Raw genomic sequence first — 15976 nt, forward strand, 5'->3', positions numbered from 1 at the left:
CTATTCCAGGTTTTGGCTTACAGTGTGTCTTCTTGGTAATATAGCCTAGATTGGTCTCCCTGACGCCAGTAAACTCCCAGGAACTTCACCTTCCCAGCCTGCCCTTCGCATTGTCTCCAGAATGGCTTTCTTTTGTCACTGCTCTGCTTGAAATCTTTCAATGGTTCTTTATGACCATCTCCCCAGCATTCACTGCAATAAGACCTTTCATGATCTGGCTGGGTTGCTGAACCTTCCTCCTGGCACTGGCCAGCAGACGGGGTTCTGTGCTAGGGCCATGGGGCTAGGTGTGCACCCAGCATCAGCTCAGTGCTGCCTCAACCAGGCTCTCTTTAGCTGCCCCTTGGTTCAGCAGCACCAGCCTCATCTTTGGCTGGGGTCATGCATCCACAGACTACCCTGGCACAGAAATCCAGTGTCTCCTAGGGGCAGATAGTGTTTTCTTCTTGCTGTTTCACCAGGCTTAAGAAATCATACTCGTAGTATGCAGACTTTCTCACCCCTTTTATGATTTCTTCAGTTATACTTCTCTCATCCTATCTACTACGGTCCAACTAAAAACACAGAAGATTAGATGTGTAATTTAATTCAATAAACATTTTATTATTCCATCTGTGCTAGGGGCTGGAGTTACAAAAGTGAATAAAACCCAGGCCTTGCCCTAAAGAGTGAACAGATGGGGCTGGGGAGCGATGGGCTAAGTAGAGTGCCAACTGCTATAACAGAAAGCTGAAGAACAACCTATTCCCAAGATGGGCTTACTTTTCTCTGAGCAGGATCGGACACAATGCAACTTCCTCTTCATTCCATGATGATACTCAAGAAGGCATACACAAGGTAAGGGACAGACAACTTTTTTTCTTAACAAAATGTTAACACTGTCCTGATGAACAGATTAACGGAAGCCCCTCTGCCCAAAACCTGGTTGGAAGCCAAGCCCAGAGCCAGATGTAGCTTTCATTTGGGAGAAAAAACCACGGTGAAAGCCCATTCTGAGTGTGAGGTAGTCCTGGGATGTAAGGAGAAGGAAGGGGATGCAGGTGTCCTCTGAGCCCACAGAGGGCAGCCAACAACCAGGTGTGGAGGACTATGGAGCCCACGGTGGAATGAATGCAGAACTCCCTCTTCACCCATTCTCCTCCCCACCCCTGTTTTCCTCTCCCTTCCCCTCCCTTCTCCCCCCCCCATCCCCCACCCCCAGTAACAGAGGAATTCTGTATTCTGGAGGCATCTGGTGCTTCAGCGGCTCCTCCCTGACCTGGGACAGTGCTGGGGTCCAGGGGACCATGGAGGGGATACAGCAGCACCTGGGCCCACACACTCCCTTCCTGGCTTTGTCCCCTCTGTGGTTCCAGAGCCCCAGGTCTCCAACTCATTCCCTGGACTTGTCCACTACCTCTTCTCTTGCTAGTACCCATCTTCCTGTTTCTTCCCAGGCTGCTCCTGCCTGCTTCATCCTGTTCCCTGCCCATCAGACTTTCTCACCCAGATTTCCTTTACCCCACTCCTGACTCTACTCACCATCCAGCACTACCTCCTGACCAAGATCCTGAAATGGGAGAGAGGGAGGTGCTCTGCTCTCCACGTACCACATGAGAAACTGCTGTGGCACCACAGTTCTCCATCCTGTGTCTCCCCTCCATGCCTTGGAATGTGCTGTTTCCTCTGCTGGGGAATCCCTTCCTTCCCTCTTTTTTGGGCTATTTCAAGAATCAGCTCAGACACAAGGGGTGCCTTCCTTGATCTCTCACAGACCCTCTCCTTGGAGGTTCACTGTTCCTCTGAACTCTCTCTGTGTCCTGTTGACCTCTAACATGGCCCTTACCATAGGACATTGAAATTGTTCATAGATGTGTTTGTTCCCCTAACCTGATCATGAGCTCTTCAAGGACAAGACAGGGTCCGAGGTCAAGGACCATGTCTCGGTCATCTTTGGATCCACTGCACACACAGCAGTGTCGGCCACACTCCAGTGTCTAGCACTTATTGAACCGCACTGAACACTAAAGAAAAGAATACTGGTGAGTTAATCAGCCCAGGCTGCCATAACAAAATACTACAGACTGAGTGGCTCAAACCACAGACATTTATTTTCTGGAGGCTGGAAGTCCCAACATGAATGTACCAACAAGGTTGGTTTCTATTGAGGGCCCCCTCCTTAGCTTGCAGGTGGCCACCTTCTGGCTGTGTCCTCACATGGCTTCTTCTGTGCTTGTGTGGAGAGAGAGATCTGGTGTCTCATCCTCTTTTTTTTTTTTTTTTTAAAGATTTTATTTATTTATTTGAGAGAGAGAGAATGAGAGAGAGCAAGCACATGAGAGGAGGGAGGGTCAGAGGGAGAAGCAGACTCCCCACCGAGCGGGGAGCCCGATGTGGGACTTGATCCAGGGACTCCAGGATCATGACCTGAGCCGAAGGCAGTCGCTTAACCAACTGAGCCACCCAGGCGCCCCCTCATCCTCTTTTTATAAGGATGCCAGTCCTACTGGGTTAGGGTCCTACCTTTATGACCTCATTTAACCTTAACTACTTTCCTAAGGGTTCTACAAATACAGTCACATTGGGAGTTAGGGCTTCAACCTATGAGTTTTGAGGACCCACAATTCAATCCATAACAACTGGTGAACTTGAATTTAGAAGATTGGAGCTCAGGTACTGACTTTCCCTGAATCCAGTTGAGTGGTTTTAGGCAGCAAGTCCGTTATGCTCTAGGAGCTTCAACTTCTATATCTGTGACATGTGGCCAGTTTTATGGAGTTGTTGAGAGGCTGAAATGAGACCATGGCTGGAGGACATTTATGAACTGTAAGTTCCTGCACAATAATAATGACTTAATTATTCCTTCTACTAACATATCATCTTGCAGTTTACAATGTGATTTCAAATGCATATATCATTCAATACATGTGCAAGGAATCATTACTGTTATTATCACTACAGGCATATACCTAAAAGGAAAGTTCGGTTATAATCCATCCTGCAGAAGGGATTCAAGGCAGCTTCGGAGGAAAACTCTCATGCATGACAGGGCATTCCCTATCACTTCTCACAGAGGCTGCAGAAAAGGCCCAGGAAGCTGTTGATGAAATGAATGACCACCAGGAGAATCTGGAGGAGGCTGATGCACAGAAGGATGGAGAAGAAGGCCACGTGCCAAATAACAGCTTTAGAAGGCTCCAGGCAGACAGAGTTCCAGAGGGAATGGTCATACAAATAATTCCTATCCCAAAAGAAAAAAAAAGGGGAGGGAGACCAGGGGTTGAGGAATAACTAAGAAAAGCCAAGTAAACAACCTCAGTAGAAACCTGGGGCCTCCCCCCAGCTAAGGCCATAGGTCTAGACTCTTGAGGGTGACTGTTGTTACTGCACCTGCAAAATGCCAAGCATCAAAGAAGGGAGATGCTAGAACGTGTGACCAAGAGGAGTTTGTAGGCCATCTGTGTGTCTTTCTGTCTGTCTTTGTCTCTCTGAGAAGACTGAAAATCCAAGTTTCCGCCCATTTACCTGTTATGCAAGTCTTGGAATGGGTAACCATATTTCCAAGCTTGCGTCTGATTGAAGGATGAGACATCAAACATGCAAAATGGACCATCTTTCAGGGCTACTCCGGAAGTGATAAAGCAAATCAAGGCTCCAAGAAAAGCCAGGCTACTGGACAGCAGAGAAGTGAGCATCTGTAGAGGGAGGGAAGAAGCCACGAGGTGAGACCGGGTCATGACCAGGTGATGGGGTGATCTGGACAAGCCTAACTTCTCTGGCACTCGGGCTCTTCCCCATCAAATCACATGGGAATAATGCTGCCCCTGGCACCTCCATTAAAGCATAACCAAGGCAGGGTGGCTGATGAGGGGTCAATGGGTAGAGCCAGGAAGGGATGGGAGAGAACGCATGAGAAGGGGGAAGCAGTGGCACTTGGACCTCGGTCTCCCTGACCCGGTAGGCTCTCCCTCCAGAGCTTCTCAGCAGGTTGGCATCAAAAACTTTTACACTCAGGGGCCACTGGGTGGCTCAGTCAGTTACTGACTCTTGATGTTGGCTCAGGTCATGATCTGTGTTGTGAGATCGAGCCCTGTGTCAGGCTCCACACTAAGCATGGAGTCTGCTTAATATTATCCCTCTCCTCTGCCCCTCACCACCCCCCCACTCGCGCCTGTGCGTGCGCTCTCTCTCTCTCTCAAATAAATTAATAAATCTTTAAAAAAAAGTTTAAACAGCCTCTGGGTAGAAGGGTTGGATGGTCATCTCATGCCCTTTTCTTTTTTACTATTTTAAAAATTTTTTTAAAGATTTTATTTATTTATTTGACAGAGAGAGACACAGCGAGAGAGGGAACACAAGCAGGGGGAGTGGGAGAGGGAGAAGCAGGCTTCCCGCAGAGCAGGGAGCCCGATGCGGGGCTCGATCCCAGGACCCTGAGATCATGACCTGAGCCAAAGGCAGATGCTTAACGACTGAGCCACCCACGCATCCCCCGCATGCTCATTTCTGACTCTTTTAAGGGAAAGCTGTATTTCCAAAAGTTCCAAGCTCCTACCCCTGATTCCTCTCTTTCTCAAATCAAACATGAAAGGAAACAAGGGAGGAAAGAGGGAAGGAGGTAGAAAAGAAGGGAGGGAGGGAGACAGAGACAGAAATTGCAGTCAGCTCAGAAGGGACTCCTGTTCTGTCATTGCGCTTAGTCTGTGCACCACTCACTTCCCTCCCCAAAGATAACAATGAGTTCATTTCCTGGCAGGAGTCTAGCTTGCTTTTAAATTGGCTTCTTTCTCAGAATACAAGGTCGTTTTCTCCCTTCGAAAGAATACATATTTTAAAAATTTAAATAAAATATAGATATAATTTTTATATGGAATCATAGAGTCCTTTTCCCACAATGTCACACTAGTTGGGAACTGGGGAGGAGCCAGGGAAATGCTCAAAATGGGGTCCCGGCCCTGGCAGCATCACATCACCTGAAAACTTGTTAGAAATGGACAACTTCCTGCTTCACTCCACCTTCTGAACCAGAAAAGTTGGGGCTGGAGCGCCTGGGTGGCTCAGTCGGTTAAGCGTCTGACTCTTGATTTCAGCTCAGGTCATGATCTCAGGGTCATGAGATCACGCCCTGCATCAGACTCTGCGCTGGGCGTGGAGCCTGCTTAAGATTCTCTCTTTCCCTGTCTCTCTCCTCCCTCACCTCTAAAAACAATAAATAAATAAAGTCAACTCTCCTGTCTCTCCTACCTTCTCCTTTCCTCAGACAATATCTCTTTAAAAAAAAAAAAAAGGAAGAAAGAAAATCTGGGGGTGGAGCCAGCAATATGTTTTAACAAACCCTGAAGGGATTCTGATGCACACACAAGTCTGAGAACAACTCACTCGCCTAGGGGAAAACCAGATGAGACTGAGAACAGATAGTGAATGAAATGTGTGGGTGTTTATATTTAATTCTTTAACATATAACTCTGAATCAGTGGGGTTCCCAATACGTGGGCGGCAGATATCAAAGTAGGCTCTAGAGTTACTGTAAGGAGGCCACAAATTCATGTGTCTGAGACTGAATAAGCAATATATCTTATACTACCTATGTAGTGAGATTTTTCAGATCTATATGAATGCCACTGTAGTTGTAAGTGCAAATTTACTCTGGGCCCCAGTTTCATTTTCTGTAAAATGGAGGGGTTAGACTAGAATCTAGTCATTAGATGATTTCTGGAAAACCTTCCAACTCTAAGAAAAATTAAACAAAACAGCCAGGACATTTCTTTCTTTCTTTTTTTTTAAGCAGACTCCACACCCAACATGGGGCTTGAACTCACAACCTGGAGATTGAGTGCACGCTCTACCCACTGAGCCAGCAGGCACCCCAGGAAATTTTCTATCAATGACACATGAGTGCAGTGCATTTAGCTCATGTCCATATTGTTCAGTAGGTTAAAGTAATAGTAGCAGTTCCTCACATGTATATAGACATTTCTGGCTCATTAAGCACTTACTCCCTTAACTTGATCCTGTTCACTCCCATTTTATAGATGAGGACCTGAGCTCAGAAAGGTTAAGGAACTTGCCCAACAGCTTAGGGTTATGAAGGGTACAGTCAGGACCTAACTTCAAGCCCCAAGACTGAAATTGCCTCTTTACCAGTCTGCCTATAGAGTAATAGGATGTGGGGACATTCTAGGTATTAGAAGAGTAGAATCTGGTGCTTACACTTCGGCAGGGCCCACTCTTACTGAAGCAGCCATATCTCCAGCCCATCAAGGAGATGAGGATAGCTGCAGTGAGTACCTGGGAGAGGGGAGAAGAATGGTAAGAAGAGATTGGGTAATCGACATTTCTAGCTGCCACTTGTGCCTTTGAAATAGATCCGTTGGGCACCTCACATGAATTTGATAATCCTATCTTTCCCAGAGGGTTTCGCTTTGACTGTCAGGACCCAATTGGATGACTAGCCTGACCTGACTCTCTGGATGGCAATGTTTATACCCAGCCTTCTAGTCCTAAGCCAAAGTTCAGCAACAAGACCTGACAAGTCTTCCTAGAGTCACCTATTCCTTGGAATTGCTATAGACCCAAGACCAGCTTGCTAGATCAAGCATTCTTTTTTTTTTTTTTTTTTAAGATTTTATTTTTAAGTAATCTCTACGCCCAATGTGGGGCTCAAACTCACAACCCTGAGATCAGGAGTCACATGCTCTACCCATTGAGCCAGCCAGGCACCCCCAAGACGAAGCATTCTTGCAAAGAACCAAAACACTACTCCCCTGCCACTTCCCTGCTCCACCCTGAGGGGTGTTTGGGGAATTCACACCCAAGAAACTCCAAACACTTACCATGAGTCCTCCTCCCCAGAGCCCAGAGCCCAGCATGGCATGCCTGCCAATGAGGCCTCTCAACAGGTAGGTCACATCCCAGTTAGGAAAGAGGAGAACCAAGTTGGCTCCAGCAGCAAACAGGGCGGTAGTCCCGAGGCTCAGCCCCAGGATGCGGGAGCAGGTCCGTGAGCATGCCATCACATCAGGAGAGGACAGCATCCTGGAAGCAATGGATAGAGAGTCATGGTAGCTCTGTTGGCTGGAAGCATCAGGAAGGGGAACACCCATAGCAAGGGTAGGGTGGGGGAAACAGACTACAGATAATGTCACCTGCCCAGGTCAGATCAAGAAGAGCCAAAGAACTTGCTTAAAAACTTTGCCTTCTATAAACAGTCCCCAATGGATAGGATTTAATTGCTCCATTTTCTGCCAACCCCAACTCATCCCATCATATTTTGCTTGTACCTCTATACAGCCAGTGATTATTTCTATTTGGGACAGGAAAAAATATTTAAAGGTGTCATCCTCTCTCTTTAAAAGATGTCATTTTAGAGATGTCCACTGTCACCACTTCCATTCAGTAGTACAGGAAATCCTATCCAGTGCAATAAGAAAATAAAAAGAAACAAAAGCCATACAGACAGGAAAGAAAGAAGTAAGGTAACATGATTATCTATGTAGAAAAACCAAAGGAATCTATCAAAAAGTTACTAGAACTACTAAGTGAGTTTAGCAAGTTACAGAATAAAAAATTAATATACAAAGATTCTATTGTATTTCTGTATACAAGCGATGATAAATTGTAAAAATTTAAAAAACAATATTTAGGGGCGCCTGGGTGGCTCAGTCGGTTAAGCGTCTGCCTTCGGCTCAGGTCATGATCCTGGAGTCCTGGGATTGAGCCCCACATCGGGCTCCCTGCTCAGTGGGGAGTCTGCTTCTCCCTCTGCCCCTCATCCCTCTTGTGTTCTCTCTCTCTCTCTCAAATAAATAAAATCTTTAAAAAATAAAAATAAAAAAATAATAAATAGCATAAGAATAGAAAATACTTATGGATAAATTTAACAAAATATGTGCAAGACTTTGGTATGGTAAATATAACAAAATATTGCTGAGAAAAATGAAAGACCTAAATAAATGGAGAGATATACCAAATTTGTGGATCAAAAGATTCACTATCATTAACATGTCAGTTCTCTCTAAATTGATGTGTGGATTCAATACAATCTCAGTCAAAATCCTAGCAGTGTTTTGTTGTAGAAATTAACAAGCTGAATCTAAATTTATATGGAAATGCAAAAGTCCTAGATTAGCTAAAATAATTTTGAAAAAGAACAAAGTTGGAAGACATACACCATCTGATTTCAAGACATTATAAAGTTACAGTAAAGTTACAAAAAGTAAAGTGCTGGTGTATAAAGACATACAGACCACTAGAACAGACTAGAGAATTCAGAAATAGACATACACATATTAGCAAATGATTTTTTAAAAAGACAGTATTTCAATGGGAAAAGGATAATCTCAAACAGTGCTGGAACAATCTATATGCAAAACAAAAAAATATATACCATGACTATTACTGCAAACTATATTCAATAATTAGTTAGAAATGAACCATAGGTCTAAACTTACTAAATTTCTAGAGGAAAGCAAAGGAAAAAACATTGGGATCTTTTTGTTTTTTTTAAGATTGTATTTTTAGGGCACCTGGGTGGCTCAGTCGTTACACGTCTGCCTTCGGCTCAGGTCATGATCCCAGGGTCCTGGGATCGAGCCCCGCATCGGGCTCCCTGCTCTGCGGGAAGCCTGCTTCTCCCTCTCCCACTCCCCCTGCTTGTGTTCCTGCTCTCGCTATGTCTCTCTCTGTCAAAAAAATAAAAAAATAAAATCTTTAAAAAAAAAAAAAAGATTGTATTTTTAAGTAATCTCTACATGTAACATGGGGCTTGAGCCCACAACCCTGAGATCAAGAGTCACATGCTCCACAGACTGAGCTAACCAGGTGCCCCTGGGATCTTGAGTTAGCGATTTATTTGATAAAAGACAAAAGGTACAACCCATAAAAATGATAAACTACTTCAAAATTAATTTGCTTTTCAAAAGATACCATGGGGGGGCCTGTGTGGCTCAGTCAGTTAAGCGTCCAACTATTGATATTGGCTCAGGTCATGATCTCAGGGTTGTGGGATCAAGCCCCACATCCGACTCCAAGCTGGGTATGGAGCCTGCTTAAGATTCTTTCTCTCTGTCTCTCTCTCTCTTAAGAAAAAAAAGACACCATGAAAACAATGAAGAAGGAAACCACAGACTGAGAAAGTATTCACAACATAAATTTTGCAAATATGTATGTGAATGCGAATACATACAGGTCTGATAACAGACTTGTAACTAGACTATATGAAGAACTCTTAAAACTCTGTAATAATAAGACAACAGCTTGATTTTAAAAATGGGAAAGAGATTTAAACAGACACCTCATTTCATCTCACAAAAGAAGATATATGGATGACAGCTAAGAATAGGAAAAGATGCTCAACATCATTTACATAAGGAAACACAAATTAAAACTAAAATAAGATCCTACTACACACCCACCGGAATTATTTCCATTCAAAAGTTGGACTCTACCAAGTGTTGGTGAAGATGTGGTGCAACGGGAACTCTCATAGGTAACTAATGAGAATACAAATGTTACAAGCCACTTTGTAAATTAGCTTAGCAGTTTCTTATAAAGTTAAGCATTTACTTACCAAATGATCAGGTAATTCCACTTCTACGTATTTATCCAAGAGAAATGAAAGCACACGTCCACACAAAGATTAGGACTTGAATATCCATAGCAGCTTTATTCACAATAACTACAAATTAGAAATATGGGAACAACCTAAGTGTGCACCGAAAGATAAATAGATAAACAAAATGTGGCATATTTACACAACAGAATATTATTCAGCTGTAAAAATGAAAGAAGTTCTGAAACATGCTACAACATGGGTGAAACCTGAAAACCTTATGCTAAATGAAATAAGCCAGACACTGAAGGACAAATACTGTGTGATTTCGCTTATATGAAATATCCAGAGTAGGCACATTCATAGAGACAGAAAGTAGATTAGGGGTCACCAGGGACCGGGAGCAGAAAATGGGGAGTTATTGTTAAATGGTTACAGAGTTTCTGTTTGGGGTGATGAAAGAATTTTAGGAATATATAGTGGTGATGGTTACACAATATTTTGAGTGTAATTAATGCCACTACATTGTACGCTTTAAAATTGTTAAAATAGGGCGCCTGGGTGGCTTAGTTGGTTGGGCAACTGCCTTCGGCTCAGGTCATGATCTCAGGGTCCTGGGATCGAGCCCCGCATCGGGCTCCCGGCTCGGCGGGAAGCCTGCTTCTCCCTCTCCCACTCCCCCTGCTTGTGTTCCCTCTCTCGCTGTATCTCTCTCTGTCAAATAAATAAAATCTTAAAAAAAAAAAAAATAAAATAAAAATAAATAAATAAATAAATAAATAAATAAAATTGTTAAAATAACAAATTTTATGATATATACATTTTACCATGATAAAAAAATCAGTTAAAAAATGAGAAATAACTCAAATGTTCATCAATAAGTGAATAAATAAATTGTGGCATATCCATGCAAATGAGTACCTCCATGAGGCAACAAAACAGAATAAACTACCAATACATGCAACCATATGGATGACTCTCAAAAGCATTATGCTAAGTGACAGAAGCCAGAGACAAACCACTACAGAAACAATCATACAGACTACTCACTGTATGATTCTATTTCTATGAAATTCTAGAAAAGGAAACCTAGTAATAGGAAGCAGATCAGTGGCTACCAGGGCTAGGGAATGGGAGAGGGGATCAATACAAGGGCATTAGGAAACTTGTGGAGGTGATGGAGATGTGTTCTGTGTCTAGATTCTGGTAGTGAATATGCAACTAAATGTATTGACAAAACTCATCAAACTGGGCTCTGAAAATTGGTCAATTTTATTGTGCTTTAATTATACATCAATGAAATGGATTGCAAAATTAAATGTCTCATCTAGGTAAGTTGTAAAATGCCTCCTCCACACTTTTACTTATAGCCATTTCTCCTTTTTACATTTTCACTGATACATGAACTTCTTGTCGTTTTTCTTTATTATTTTTTTTAAATTTTTATTTATTTATATATTTATTTTCTTGTCATTTTTCTAAACATGAATTACAATAGGGTTGGTGATATTTGGGTAGACTTGTGTCAGTATGGATCTGAAAAAAATCAGTGCCTTGACATCCCCAAGAAGTTGATTGTTGCTGCTTTGTGATTCAGGTCTGTCTGACCTAAGACTCTTGACACTCCCCTCCCAACACATTACTTTGCACGTAATCAGAAAATATGTGTGAACCAGAGCCCCCATCTCTCTTTTACACATCTACATCCAAATATATATGTAATAAAATATTTCAGAGTTTGGAGAATTAAACATAGTGTATATATTTGTACTTATAAGCCGTATGAAAAATTAAACAACACCCATGTAAATGGGACCAGCTTACAAAACAGGTCGTTACCACTAATATTATTGAAGATCTACGTGTGCCTATCAATCCTACTCTTTTGGGGCGCCTGGGTGGCTCAGATGGTTAAGCGTCTGCCTTCGGCTCAGGTCATGATCCCAGGGTCCTGGAATCGAGCCCCGCATCGGGCTCCCTGCTCAGCCGGAAGCCTGCTTCTCCCTCTCCCACTCCCCCTGCTTGTGTTCCCTCTCTCGCTGTGTCTCTCTCTGTCAAATAAATAAATAAAATCTTAAAAAAAAAAAATTCTACTATTTTCCTGGATTCCTTCCTAAAATGACTATCCTTAATTTTTATTTTTATCATACCTTCTTTTTTTTTTTTTTTTAAAGATTTTATTTATTTATTTGAGACAGAGAGAATGAGAGACAGAGAGCATGAGAGGGAGGAGGGTCAGAGGGAGAAGCAGACTCCCTGCCGAGCAGGGAGCCCGATGCGGGACTCGATCCCGGGACTCCAGGATCATGACCTGAGCCGAAGGCAGATGCTTAACCAACTGAGCCACCCAGGCGCCCTTATCATACCTTCTTAAAAACAGTTTTACAACTTAACGAACTCAGTTTTTCAAAAACAAGAACTTGATTAGCCTAGCATTGTCCATTTGTCTTGTGGTAAAGAGACTGGAGCCAGACAGAGCACCGAGCAGGCCTTTGGATTGGTGGTATGCTCCTGCGCCCTCCCCCTGGTTCCCCAGCCCCCCGCAGCCTCTAGTGATCTTTGCTTCCCCTAATCCCAGAGTCCACACTCACCTCCTGCAACTCCTCCCAGTGGAGAACTTCCTGCTGCAATTGCTAATGTCTTAGTGTGGAGAGTTGCCCTCACTGTGTGCCCTCCCCGCAGGGTATTTGCTCTCTAAGCCATTTTTCTTACAGTGAATAAAAGAACTTGCCCCGGATGAAATAAGTTCAGGCCTCCAGGACAGCGGGGGCATGCGCTGGGGGAGTAGGGGAAGGAAATGAAGGAACAGTGACCCTTACCCCAGGGATGCAAGGAGGCTAGAGGGAAGGGCGGGGACCAGGGACCAGGAGGGATGCTGTGTTTCCTCCCCAGCGCCCACTCCCAGCTGGCCCACGAGAGGAGGCCGCTTTTCCTGAAGTCCTGGCTGCTTGCTCCTAGTTCTCGGGCCCTCGGGGTGATGAATAGGCCCTGTTGTCAGAAGACAGGACACCTGTAGGAAAACAATCCTCCCCACAGTCTGCCCACCAGCCTTTGGGATGTAAGTGCCTGTCTGGGCAGCCTCCCTCCCAGACTGTCCCGTCATCGGGTGCAGGGCTCTTGGTGTGTCTCTGTGTTGGAGCAAATTAACCAATCGAGGGTGTTAGCAAGTAAACGACTTTAACCCACACCCCCTCCCAGATGACTGACATTTTGTCAGGGGCCCAAGCAAGGACCTGTGTGCAGCTGAACTTTCAAGCCAGGGCCGCAGACCGCGGGCTGGGGGGAGTTTTGTGATTCAGGTGCGCCTTCGGCCGCTTGCAAGTCATCCCACCCGTGAGTAAGGCCTGTCTAGACGTAGATAACCAAAAGAAACCGCCCTGACAATCTCTTCTACGGAAATTTTTCTATCAGGAAAACAGTTTTATAAGGGAAACTAAAGAATATAAACATGCAGAGGGAAAATTAAGAAGTTGAGCATGGCCTTCGGGATGAGTGGAACTCAGAGAATCCCGGCTGTCCGTTAATCTCCTGCTAAAAGCACTTGTCGCTGCTGCTCCCACCGATTCAAACCGGTCTGCATTTCACTTCCTCTCCCTGACTTTGTTCCGCAAGAAATCACAACATTCTGAGAAACGCTTCCACAAATGTGAGCCCGGAGATTAGCCAAGAGGTCGGCTACTTTGATCTCTGAAGAGATAAGCAGGATCATAAGGTAAAACTTTAAAACCGGGCTTTAGGGGAGGCCCTGTTCTTTTTTTTTTTTAAGATTTTATTTATTTATTTGAGACAGAGAGAATGAGAGAGAAAGAGCACATGAGAGGGGGGAGGGTCAGAGGGAGAAGCAGGCTCCTTGCCTAGCAGGGAGCCTGATGCAGGACTCGATCCAGGGACTCCAGCATCATGACCTGAGCCGAAAGCAGTCGCTTAACCAACTGAGCCACCCAGGCGCCCTTTTTCTCTCTCTTTTTTTAAAGATTTTATTTATTTATTTGAGAGAGAGAGAATGAGAGGGGGGAGGGTCAGAGGGAGAAGCAGGCTCCTCGCTGAGCAGGGAGCCCGATGCGGGACTCGATCCCGGGACTCCAGGATCATGACCCGAGCCGAAGGCAGTCGCTTAACCAACTGAGCCACCCAGGCGCCCCAAGGGGGGAGGCCCTGTTCTAACGTGAGATCCTGGCTGGGTGCCCAAGTCCTCGGCCAGATGTCTAGGCAACAACAGGAGTGACCAGCTGAGTCACGTGGAGGAAGAGACGGCAAATTCTTTGTGTGTCTCTCTACCTCCCCCGTCACCTGGACAGCCTTTTCTTTCATCCCTTCCTCAGTCACTACCAATTAAGTGTGTCTGCTTTCTGCCGGTCCCAATGCCAGAAGCCGGAGATAGCATCAGTGACTCGGAGACAGTGTCTTTTCTTGAGGAGCTGAAAGCCTCATGGGGCCAGCGACAAGGCTCGAAGCAAGTGCTGAGCCGCGGTGTCCCTCGGAAGGTGTCACAGAAGCGCACCGAGGATCCCCTGATCTCGTCCCGCAGGAGACGGGCTGACCAAGCCCAAACGTCACCGACAACAAGGCAGAGCAGGGCAGGGAATGTATTCTAAGCCCCGGCGGAAGCCCGCAGGTGACAGACGGAGGCGAAGCGAAGGCCCAGCGACGGCCTGAAGCCGCACAACGGCTCAGAGCCAGAGCCAGGGCTCCGTGCAGTCGGACGTGGGCGCTCTCAGCGGGGAGGCCCCGCTGTTCCCCGGCCCTCGGCTCCCTGGGCCTTTCCTCTCGGCTTACCTGCATCCGGGGGCAGGGCTCAGGACGGGAGAGGAAGGGGCTGGAGAAGGGCTCCGTCTTCAGAGCAGGCCCGTGCCCCGCGGCCCGGCTGGCACTCCCGCAAGGCCAGCCGGAGGGCCCCGGCCTCTCCAAGAGGCCAGGCGGGCTCTGGACGCAAGCGGAGGCGCGCCGGGCGGGCGGGCGGGCGTGTGAGGGCGTGTGCGCCCCCACCCGCGGCCCACGGGCCTCCAGCCGGGGAGCTTTCCTGCCCTCGGAGAGCCCTCTCCCGATGACCCAGCCGCGGCTCATGTTCATGTGACCCGAGGAAGGAACCGGGAGGCCTGGCCTCGTGAGCTAAAATGTCTCAGTGAGTCAGACAAGCACCCATGAGAAATGCCTTATGCTCCCTTCTCTCCCAAAGCAGCGACACCTTTTCACACACTATCTGTTCCACTCATTGCAGAATCGGGGCTCTTGGGAAAACCAGCACTGAGGAGAGCCGCCACCCCGTTTTCCTCACGGCCCTCCTGCCTTTGCTCTCAGCTGACTGGATGTGTGCAGCCGGGTTCCTCCGCTAGCCTTCCCACTTCTTTGTTCAAGCCGCAGGTCACCGTCGCCTTGCCCACCGGGGCGCGGAGCATTTCGGGGTGCCGTCTGTATGGGCGACTCTGACCCTCTTCTGAAAAGCTCTTATTCAAGATCCAGTTCAAACACCCCCGGGGAAGCCTTCCCTGATTGCTTCACTCAGGGTTAGGCACTTCTCTCTCCAGATTCTCACTGTACTTCATTATTATTATTATTATTATTTTTTTTAATAGGGTTTTGCCTTTTCTTTTTTTTTTTTAAGATTTTATTTATTTATTTGAGAGAGAGACTGAGATAGAGAGAGCATGAGAGGGGGGAGGGTCAGAGGGAGAAGCAGACTCCCTGCCGAGCAGGGAGCCCAATGCGGGACTCGATCCTGTGACTCCAGGATCATGACCTGAGCCGAAGGCAGTCGCTTAACCAACTGAGCCACCCAGGCGCCCCATTATTATTTTTTAAATGTAGGTATTATATCCACACAGTAAAATACATAAATCTCCCCAGTGCAGGGCTCCATTCCAGGACCCCGGGATCATGACCTGAGCCGAAGGCAGACAGACGATTAACCGACTGAGCCACCCAGGCGCCCCATCACTAGGTTTTATAATTAAGATTTGTGGGGGCGCCTGGCTGGTTCAGTCAGTGGAGCGTGCGACTCTGGATCTCAGGGTTGTAAGTTTGAAGTCCACACTGGGTGTAGAGATTACTTAAAAATTAAAAAAAAACTTTAAAAAATAATTAAGATTTATGTATTCTTAATTTTTGGTATTCCAGTGGTTTAGTAGTATCTCATTGTGGTTTTTGTTTTCATTTTCTTGATGAGTAAGCACTTTACCCGGCCGTTTGGAGAACCTTTTTTTTGAAAAGTGCCTGCTCAAGTCGTTTGCCCAGTTTTTATTGGTTCTTTGTCTTTTCCTTACTGGTTGGTGGGAGTTCTTTATAATTCCAGACATGAGCCCTTTGTCAGATATATGTATTATGAATGTTTTCTCCTGCCGTGGTTTGCTTTTCCACGTTCTTAGTGACGATGTGTTTTGATGAAGAGAAGTTCTTGATTTTAGTTAAGTTCCATTTACCGATCTTTTCCTTTTATGGTCACTTTTTTTT

At 45.7% G+C, this 15976-nt stretch overlaps 1 protein-coding gene and 1 long non-coding RNA gene across 4 annotated transcripts; one reads left to right on the forward strand and one right to left on the reverse strand.

The window, feature by feature from the left end:
- Window positions 1–2246: 2246 nt before the first annotated feature.
- On the reverse strand, window positions 2247–14749 carry TM4SF19 (transmembrane 4 L six family member 19). 3 transcript variants are annotated; one of them, XM_045903082.3, is made up of 7 exons: window positions 14306–14749; window positions 9548–9655; window positions 7260–7389; window positions 6813–7014; window positions 6190–6267; window positions 3505–3674; window positions 2247–3220 (listed from the first exon to the last, which is right to left on the reverse strand). In XM_045903082.3, exons 4-7 carry the CDS (start codon window positions 7011–7013, stop codon window positions 3040–3042), a joined length of 630 nt encoding a protein of 209 aa, XP_045759038.1. In that variant the 5' UTR covers window position 7014; window positions 7260–7389; window positions 9548–9655; window positions 14306–14749; the 3' UTR covers window positions 2247–3039. The 3 variants fall into 3 exon arrangements, with proteins under 3 accessions (XP_045759038.1, XP_045759036.1, XP_045759039.1); XM_045903080.3 differs by lacking the exon at window positions 7260–7389; XM_045903083.3 differs by lacking the exons at window positions 6190–6267; window positions 7260–7389.
- On the forward strand, window positions 12726–15976 carry LOC135362271 (uncharacterized). Its single transcript, XR_010406744.1, has 2 exons — window positions 12726–13241; window positions 14748–15976. It is a non-coding gene; the product is annotated as an uncharacterized LOC135362271 (long non-coding RNA).

Source organism: Mirounga angustirostris, unplaced genomic scaffold (assembly GCF_029215605.1).
Source record: "Mirounga angustirostris isolate CCGP_5_RB_7025 unplaced genomic scaffold, mMirAng1.0.hap1 SCAF_1, whole genome shotgun sequence".
Lineage (NCBI taxonomy): Eukaryota > Metazoa > Chordata > Mammalia > Carnivora > Phocidae > Mirounga > Mirounga angustirostris.

Excerpts from the sequence above, each read along its gene's own strand:
- TM4SF19 (XM_045903080.3), bottom strand. The coding sequence starts at position 7,013 with ATGCTGTCCTCTCCTGATGTGATGGCATGCTCACGGACCTGCTCCCGC. Across the intron at positions 3,675-6,189 it reads AGAGTGGGCCCTGCCGAAGT|ATGCTCACTTCTCTGCTGTC; the intron begins GTAAGCACCAGA and ends CTCCCTCTACAG. Across the intron at positions 3,221-3,504 it reads TTCCAAGACTTGCATAACAG|GAATTATTTGTATGACCATT; the intron begins GTAAATGGGCGG and ends CTTTTGGGATAG.